General features: G+C 41.5%; 1 protein-coding gene across 5 annotated transcripts; it reads right to left on the bottom strand.

Annotated features, from left to right (window-relative positions):
• Positions 1 to 1,378: 1,378 nt before the first annotated feature.
• Positions 1,379 to 7,483, bottom strand: ubox5 (U-box domain containing 5). 5 transcript variants are annotated; one of them, XM_049485897.1, is made up of 6 exons: positions 7,372 to 7,483; positions 6,149 to 6,219; positions 5,396 to 5,481; positions 3,367 to 4,666; positions 3,133 to 3,255; positions 1,379 to 1,711 (listed from the first exon to the last, which is right to left on the bottom strand). In XM_049485897.1, the coding sequence occupies exons 3-6, from the start codon at positions 5,447 to 5,449 to the stop codon at positions 1,509 to 1,511; spliced, it is 1,680 nt and encodes a 559-aa protein (XP_049341854.1). In that variant the 5' UTR covers positions 5,450 to 5,481; positions 6,149 to 6,219; positions 7,372 to 7,483; the 3' UTR covers positions 1,379 to 1,508. The 5 variants fall into 5 exon arrangements, with proteins under 5 accessions (XP_049341854.1, XP_049341856.1, XP_049341855.1 ...); XM_049485899.1 differs by having other exon boundaries at positions 3,367 to 4,633; positions 7,372 to 7,482; XM_049485898.1 differs by having other exon boundaries at positions 6,149 to 6,231; positions 7,372 to 7,440.
• Positions 7,484 to 9,793: the final 2,310 nt, after the last annotated feature.

Raw genomic sequence — 9,793 nt, 5'->3', positions numbered from 1 at the left:
CAGACTAAATAAAATGTTTTTTTTTTATCTTTTGTGTGATTAATTCACGCACGTGGGTATACAGTAATCCCTCTCGGATGGGGACCGAAGCAAACACACCAATATCCTTGAGAGGAAGTGGTCTAGGTCCAATGTTAAATTCTAGAGCAGTTAGTTTGTGGTGAGAACGTGATCCAACCTCAATCCGAACCAATTATTAGGTGCACTCCACACGTTTAAGCTAAATGGCTGTGTAGTTGCAGTTAAACATGGTATATATTATTACCATATTAAGATAAAAATAGCATTAATTAATAAATTACATCTTTGTTTAGTGTTAAACTAGTCAAGAACACAAGAGCTTTTTTCTGTCTTTACACTCTTGCTGCTACTTGATTTTTTTCTATGTAAAAACACAACAAATCAAACTGAGAAATGCTCCGTTTCTCTTTATATTAAAAAAAACGACTACAAGGTTACTCGCATTACAAAGGAAGATAAGAGTAGTGTTGGATGTCTTGCTCAAAGAGTTTTACTGGTGTAACCCATCATTGGATTTGAACCCCAGTCTCCTACATAATATGGTAGCTCAGTTGTAAGATGTGGTATTTCGCCATGTTTACAAACTTGCCAAGTGACTACAACCTTAGCAAACCAACTATGAGCTCAAAAAAGCCACTCAACTGATTGTTTTTTCCAGGCACTATAGGTTGCCATACCAAGCTTTCCATCTAAAACATAGAATTTCACCTTCTGAGAATTTCTCAGCTACTCTTCCCCCAAACCACCATTCTACTCTCTCATGTTAGACTTCTCAAAGAAAGCTTGGGCCAGCGAATTGAATTATATATCATTCAATAAGATTTTAGAAAACATCAAATTTATTACATGAAAACCATGTTAGGTCAAACATATGGAGCAACATGACTGGTGCAATAAAGCTGAAGTATCACCATCACTCCTAATTTGGTTGAGCCCTATACTGCATTATTTTCAGTCTAACATGGGTCTCAAAAGGTGCAGGCTAAGGCCATGGGCTTATACGCAGTAAATAAAGTAATGCTTCAAGAAATAATGTTTTACATTACTAAAATAATATGAAATTCATAGTAAATTTTCTCTATAATGCTAAAAGTTAATGTCTCCAGACAAATCTGCACTGGCCCACAATTTCCCTACTGGAGTGTCAATCTGTGTTTTACTTATAAAAAGATATTCTATAAATTAAATGTTTCCCAGAAAGGGAACTGCACAGCATTATGAATGGAAATGTTCTATTGAAATATAGTCTATAAATAGACTTAACTCTCTGTCTGTGAAAGCAACCCTAAATATTTATTTTTTAATTCCTGAAAACTATCATACATTTTTGTATGTAAGGCAGCCAACACACTCTCAATTTTGCTTTGCTTGCCTGTTTATTGATATTTCATGTATTACAAATGACAAAAGAGCAAAACATGAACATAACATTAGCTTATTACATCAAAACCAGAAGATTATTTCCCTTCACAATCAGGACTGACACATTAATGATGCACTCGTGTGATTGTACTGGGTGAGGCAGAGGTTTTACATGTGGGGCAGGTGATTGGCAGTCTTTGTGAGCCGGGACGATGTACATTCCGCAGACATGTTCGACACAGCAGGTGACCGCAAGGTAAAGAGTAAGCTGGTGAGCTTGCAGAATAAACAGTCAAGGAACAAGAACATGACCCACATCTGCTCGGTCCTAAAAAAGAAACAGGGCCACAGACAGGAACAAGAAAATTAGTATGCAGGATCATGATGTCTTCAACTGGATTTACTTAACAGAATTATATGTCTTGTATTCTCTAAAAGGATTATTTTTTATGTAACACATATGTTCTGATTCAACTGTGCCTTTGTTAAATCCAATTTAATATTTTTTTTATTATGTAGAGTAGGGCTGCCACGTTTAGTCGACTAGTCACGATTATGTCGACTATTAAAATAGTCGACGACTAATTTAATAGTCGATTAGTCGTTTTTTTTTTTTTTCTTTGTTTTTCTCTCCAAACTGCTGCGACTGCCTTTCTGTCCTGGACGCACATGCGCAGTAGTGGAAACCGGGGTAGGTAGTGGACGACATCTCAGGACATTATACAGACAGGCTCTGGTTTCATGGCTACCCCGCTACAGAACTCAAAAGTGTGGGATCATCAAGAAAATAAAAGTGAAACGCGTGCAATGCAATATCTGCAAAGAAGAACTTGCCTTCCTCGGCAGCACAACCGTGATGCACGAGCACCTGAAAAGGAGGCATGTTGTGGCTGATTAAATGACGAAGAAGCTAAATTGCTATTTAGCTGCTAAAATTAGCGTAAACAGAGCGTTAACTTAGTACTTAACTTACTCATCTTGATAGCTTTAAAACAGAGGTCACTAATAGGCGGACCGCGATCCGGATCCGGACCCAGACGTAGTCACAAATGCCGTCCCAAACCGGTAACTACAGAGAAGAATTTCATTCTGACAGTGGCTTCTGTTTTCAGTGCTTTTCGGTGCAGTAAACTCACAGATCAGTCATGTGTGGTGTAAAATCACCAAACGCTCTCCTCTGCCAATCAGATCTGTGCAGACCGCTGCCCTGTGTACGGTAATGTACACAATATCTGGACAGAGAGGCATTTTTTATTAATATACTTTTTTTTCATAATAGTTCAAACAACCTCACGGTTGAGATGTTTCATAAATGCCAGTGCCTTATCCTTATTTTACACAGTTGTTTACACTTTATGCTAAACAGTAAAATAATTGTCTGTTACAACAAGCTGCATATTTCATTAAAGGTTTAATGAACTATGATTTTAATTGTTTTTATTTTTAGTTAGCATATAGCTGAAATCTAATGTTGGTTGTATAATAGCAGCTGCATTCTATTGTGATAAACTGTGTTTTATATTCAATTAACGTATGATCCGATTAGTCGACTAATCATAAAAAATAATCGGTGATTAGTCGACTATAAAAATAATCGTTTGTGGCAGCCCTAATGTAGAGCTAAATTACTGAACTACTGAAATCTGACGTGGTTTTTTTTTTTTTTTTAGCTCAAAGCAGCTTTTCTCTATCAATAAACCATTAAACATATATAGAAAATATTTAATTGAGGATGTCTATTATATCTACCTGATGTTGTCTCCGGCTTCAGTTGGCTTTGTGAGGTATATGTTGGTAAACCCTGCAGAGCAGAACTTAGTGCTTGGTCTAAACTGTCTGACAGACGCTGCTCATGAGAGGTTTGGCTGGAGTCTGTTTTTGAAGGCAAACAGGAAATATATTAGACATGGAATAATAATGATAGGAGAAGCTTATGACAACTTTTATTAGGCATTATGAGTCACATGTGTGCACAGAACTAACCTGTGAGGGATGTGAGGCTTGCATCCATTTTGGGCATTTTGGTCAAGGGGGATGAATAAGGTGGTGTCCAATTTGTTCTGGTCGGAAGGTTTGACTCACATTTCCTTTTAGTTCCCTTTAGCTTGGAGTCAGTAAATCCATTACGTGTCTTATTTTTATTGACATAAATATCTTTTTGCAGTTTTGTTTCACTTTCAATACCTGCTGATTGGCTTTGCTGGATGCCAGTCTCACTGGGTCCAGCTTGTAAGTTTCCAATGCAAACCAAGTCTTTCGAGCAAGTGGGTCTTTCAGCATGTGGAGGATCAACAAGTTTGGAAGTGTGAGGTTTGTTCAGCTGACCATTCCTGCTTCCGACTCTTGTGCATCCTGTCTGCAGTATCAGACTGTCAATGCGTCTTTTAAGCACAGGGTTAGGAAGTGGTTTAGAGTCTTGTGTAAATGGAACTCCGGTGAACGGGTCATTTGGCAAACGTCCCCAAGTGGCTTCATGTTTCTGGTACTCCTCTAACGTGCTACTATCTATAACCATGCCACTGGGCAAGATCAATGGTAGAACCATGAGCTCCTGAGTCAAAGGATCCAGAAACTCGTCTGGAATAGGGGTTTCTGAGGGTGCAGGGTTTGGCCTAGAAGATTTGTCTGAGGTAGAAAGATATGAGACTGGTGATATAGAGGGAGGTCTTATTTTCACTTTCAAACTGTCAAAATGTGCTTTTTGGACCTTCGCAAGCTCCTCAGAAGGACAAGAGCGAGCCGGAACTCCCCACACTGCTAACGACTTTATTCCCAGTGCAGAACCAGCTCCACCAAAGGGTATACTAATACGAAGTTGGGCCACCGAGTTCAGAGACTCCAGGCCCCGACTCCAGAGCTCTTGTTGCTTAGCCTGCACTGGAAGCTCAGGTGGTGCCTCAAGAAAAGGAATTCTATGTTTGAAATTGCGATGATTAAAACATGCAAGCACATCCTCCCTTAGCTCACAACGTCCCACAAGTTTAAACTGTCTACTGTCTTCCTGGGAACCTTTTGATATTTCAGAGACAGGATCAGAGCAGGTAAGAATCTCGAGCTTCCTGGAGACACTTCCCTGGTCCATACCACAAGGCCAAAGCTCAACATCCACACGACACAGCTCAACTCTCACTCGAAAGTGCAGAGTTACGTGCAGTGGAGGACGCAGGAAGTACTCCAGCTTAAAACCTCTCCGTCGAGCAGAAGGGTCGCATGCCAGGAGGTTGGAAACATCATAGCCATCTGCGCATAGCTGGGAAAAAGAGGAACAGAGGCTTGAAGACCTCTGACATGATAACAATATCAAATGCGCACATCACACATCTCAGACATCAAGAAAAAGAACATTACAAGGTCACTGGAGAATCACCACCCCCACACGGTCTATTTCTTTCCCGCTTCAACACAATGACGAAAAAACAAGATGACCTCCACTGGACACTTCTGTACCTCTGGATTAGAATTTAAATGGTCACATGGTGTTTGATATCTGTTGCACGTGTGGTAATATGGACAAACTGTGCCAGAACACAACTGTCTGCAAAGGTCCTGATTTGTAGACAATGAGGTATACTAAACATGACACAATAAAATACATTATCTAGAGCAGTCCATGTTAATGCATGTGATTAATCTGGACAATGTAAAGCATACTTTTTTTTTTAATTAACCAGGGTTACTTGTGGTTGATGCTAAACCTCTATTAAACATTTACTCAGCAAATTATATGACTTATTTATAAAGAATCAAAACAATCTAGAGATATTATAATACAGTAAAACAAAGACTCTAATCAGTTTGCCAGGAATACCAAACTAAACAATTAATGTTGTCACCCTCCCTTAAATACAGGAAAATTGTTGTAAATAATACATTACAGACAATTGTTGTGAAAAAGGCTAAATTATTTTCTGAATGAAATCCAGATGGTGACATGATGCTCACAGCCTCCAGCTCTAGAGCAGTGTTATGTAACAGAGCTACTCTAGTACAGGATGTAACAGGCTCAAGTTACCTTGTTGCAGTGAGCCGTGGTTTGAAAGTGTGGCAGGCAGAGGTTGACAACCATGGTGACTTATGCATGGCACAACATAGCAGCACCTACAAAATAAGGGAAAAAAAAAAGAAAAAAAAAAGTATTACCATTATGGTTAGGCCTGTCTTGATATTATGTTAGCAAATTATTGTACAATATACAGGCATGACCTCAAAGATTTTTTGCTGCCCTTGATACTGCACACTTTTTAGCATTGATTAATTTGTTCACAAGAATGAGTAGGCATGTTAACTTTGTTTAAAAAAACATGGTTCTCTTGTATTAATTCAAGATATTTAACCTCTGTTTATATTCCAACTGCTGTGTCACAATATTATTAATCATTTAAATGACCTTTTTTTTTTTAAACAGTGTAACTGCGTTCTTTATATAGTATCTCAATATTAGTGCTTTTTGCAATTGTTTTAAGGCAATAGATCATCCAAACAAAACAAGTTATTGTGACAGGACAAAATATATGACTTTTACAAAACTACTCTATTCATCTATAATACTGTAGCCTCACAATATTCCTATCTGCAGATACTTTTGGCAACATAGTGTAGAGTACCAGTCATAAGTTTGGACACACCTCTTCTCACTCAATGTGTTTGCTTTTTATGATTTTTTAAATTGTAAATGTAATATTGAAGGCATTACAACAATACAGGTAAATATGTGGAATTATTTTGTACACAAAATGTGTTAAACAATTCTGAATATGTTCTGTACCACATTTAGCTTTGATGACAGATCTGCACACTCTTGGTATTTTCTCAGTGGCTTCATGAGGTAGTCAGCATCTGTAAATTTGGCTACAAGAATGATGTTTGAATGACTTTCTACTAAACTAATATAGTTTAACATGATTTAAGCATATAAAATACTTTCTAAATAAACCTTTTTTATAGCACTTATAACCTAAGTGCAAACCCACAAAAAATAGCTATATTTTAATAATAATAATATTCCTTAATTTCCAAATGAAATGCAACATTTACCATGTCATCTGCTGGTGTTGGTCCACTGTGTTATATCAAGTCTAAAGTCAGTACACTGTTTCCCGGAAAATCTTACTGCACTTTAATGGAGATGCGGATTTCATTTTCCAGCAGGAAACACTCCCCACACTACCAAAAGTGGTCTTAAATAAGATTCTTATTTTCTGAGACACTGTTTTATCAACAATACAAAAAAACGCTTTCAATAGATCACTCTGCGTGTAATACATCTATATAATATATGAGTTTCACATTTTAAAATAACTACTAAAGTAAAGAATTTTTTCAATGATATACAATTTTTTCGAGATGCACTAGTAGGTTATCTAGGTAAGGTTAGTTGGCTAGCTAGCTAACGTTAGCTTACATGTGTAAGATCGGATAACGAATTCCCACATTAGTGTATCCCTATATAGCAAGCTAGTTATTTAAACGTAGAGTGCAAAAGTGGTGAAGATAATATGTCAATTAGTTAAATCTAATCTAAAGTGTGAATATAACTTTTAGGTGGGCGAATAAGGAGGTAACGTTAGTTAGCTAACCTAATAATTAACTGTTTTATGTAATTTAGCTCTATGTTAAGTTACCCCTCAGAAACTATATTAGCCTGAATATAACCACAATTTGGCGATACATTACAAAAAAAAACACCACATTTAATAATTTCCTTTGTTAAAATAGCTGCTTTACTCACTAGTTAGTTAGCTTAGCTAACGCTAATTAGTAACTTAGTTAACTAGCTAGGTTAGCTAGAGTTAGTTAGCTACAGCTCATCTGCTAAAGCTGGCAGGCTAACTGACTGAACTCACAGTTCATCTAACGCTATCGCTCTTCACTTCTAAACTAGCTAAGCATATCAGCAGCTAATGATTTCAATCTTACAGTTTATGAGTTTGTAAACTTCTGGGATGCTGCTTAATATTCTTATATTAAAAAAACAACAGAAACACGAACCTTCAGGAAGAGCCCATCAGCTGTTCAACCGGAGCATTTCCTCCTCCTCTCAAACACAGAGCTGATTTCAGGAAGACTGCTACCACCTAGTGTCGGGTAGACCATATATATCATCTGTACATACAGCTCTGGAAACAATGAAGAGACCACTTCTGAATCAGTTTCTCTTTGCTATTTATAGGTATATGTTTAAGTAAAATAAACATTGTTGTTTTATTCTATAAACTACAGACAACATTTCTCCCAAATAAAAATATTGTTATTTAGAGCATTTATTTGCATAAAATGAGAAATGACTGAAATAAAAAAGATGCAGAGCTTTCAGACTTCAAATAACGCAAATAAAACAAATTCATATTCATAAAATTTTTAGAGTTCAGAAATCAATATTTGGTGGAATAACCCTGGTTATGTTTCATAGTTACTGACCGCCAGGGCGGTGCTTAATGTGAATGTATTCCCTGCCGTGCCCACGGCGAACCGAGAGTTGTATACCAACGAAGTCACTACACGTGACACAGCGTGTGACGCAAGCGGGGTATAAATGCCCCCTGGCACTCGCTGCTCCTCCTCTTTTTCTTCTCGCCCAGAACCGATTGAGTGCAGCTCGCTTCAGAGCTCGGATTCCGACCTCTAGAGCTGTTTTTTCATCATCTTTTTCTTCTCCTTTTTTCTTCTCCTATTTGGATTACTCGTCGCCAGTACCCACACGAAGCTTGGGGCTCCAAGCTTCGGGTTACTGTGCATTTCCCGTCGAAGCTCGAAACCAGTGAGGACTCCCACCGTAGTTCTAACCTAGCTTCAGTACTCGTCCGCTGCCTCAGTTTATCGTGCGCTCGGTACACCGAGTTCACTTTGACCGCAGCGAAGCGCTCGGCGCCGGGATTAGCCTCAGCTAACGCCCCCACGAGCGGCTATCTACACTGTGGTGTCTTCGCCGGAGCCGACACGGTGAGTACTCTCTCCTTAGCTCTACTAGCGTTACGCCTCGCGAGCTATCTGACCTAGCTAGCTAGTGCTCGGTACACCGAGTTCATTTAGCCGGCTACGAATCGCTCGACGCCGGGGTTAACCAGAGGCTAGCGGCCCCACGAGTAGCTATCAGCCGAGCGGCTGTCAGCACTGCTGTGCCTTTTCGCCGGAGCCTGACACGGTGAGTACTCTCAACCGTAGCTCTAACTAGCGCAAACTCCTCGTGAGCTATCTGCTTCAGCTAGCTGGTGCTCGGTACACCGAGTGACTTAGCGGGCAGCGAGGCGCTCGACGCCCGAAGCGAGCCAGCGGCCACCGCGAGCGGCTGTCAGACCCCCTCCCGGAGCCGCGGCCTACCTAGCGCTGCTATGCTAGCCTCGATTAGCTGCATGCACTGCCAGGCCGTCCTGGAGCCCGACGACGGACACCGACTGTGCCCGTCGTGCCTGGGCTTGGACCATCTGCGCGAAGCGCTCACAGACCCATGCATCGACTGCGCGATGATTCCCATGGCTATCCGCCACGAGCGGCTAGCGGGCCTGGAAGCACGAAGCGAGGCATCCCTCCCCGCGACAACGCCCAAGGCTCGGGGAAAACGGAGCGCGGATAGCTCGTTAGAGCCACCGCAAAAAAAGAAAGGCTATGGAGCTCTCTCTAACCGTGTGGACTCGGTTGTATCGGAGTTACACCAGCTAAAGAACCTGATCTTAGCTATGAACAGCCAGACACAGGACCGAGCAGGTGAGAGCCCCTCGGTCGAGTTTAAGGAGTCTGTTTCGCCAAGGCGGGAGGCTGAGTTTGACGTTCTCTCAACGGCTGCCTCCAACGCGAACTTTACACAAGGGTCGGCTCTCGAGCACGAGATGGGGTTCGGATCTTTTCCGACCGATAGCTCTCCTGCACCCCCACACTCCCTGTCTTCGGATGGAGCCAAGGGAAGTGAGGACACACACCCCGCAGCCTCTCGCAGGGCTTCAGTGGAAGAGACGCTTAAGTTAGCCTTAGCTAGGCTAGGCCTGGATACACCAGCAGCAGGGAGCGTACGCTCTAACGCGCTGTTTAAACGCCTGGAAGCGGGTGCTTTCGCGGTGCCGCCTTGTCAGGACTTCGTGTCTGAATTCTCGGCTGCTTTTCAGAGCGAAAAAGCAGGTCGGCCGACGGAGACGGCGCGCTTGCTAGCATCCATGGCCGGAGCGGCTGACTATGGACTGGCCTCCATGCCTGCGATCGACCCCTGTGTGGCTTCCACGGTGGTTTCGCCAGACGAAGCGCTACGGCCGGAACCTCGCTGCCCGAGCGCGGAGTGTAGGCGCACGGACGAGCTGGTTGTTAAAATGCACAACTCAGCGACGCGGATGGGGAGACTGCTGAATTCCCTCTGCATCCTGCTTATTGCGCTGCAGAATTCCCCCGCATCCACGGAGGACTCAAATAGCTCGGAGGAGCTTCT

Source organism: Astyanax mexicanus, chromosome 12, assembly GCF_023375975.1.
Source record: "Astyanax mexicanus isolate ESR-SI-001 chromosome 12, AstMex3_surface, whole genome shotgun sequence".
NCBI lineage: Eukaryota > Metazoa > Chordata > Actinopteri > Characiformes > Acestrorhamphidae > Astyanax > Astyanax mexicanus.
Note: the sequence above shows the minus strand (reverse complement) of the source record. Positions and strands in the feature narration are given on the sequence as shown.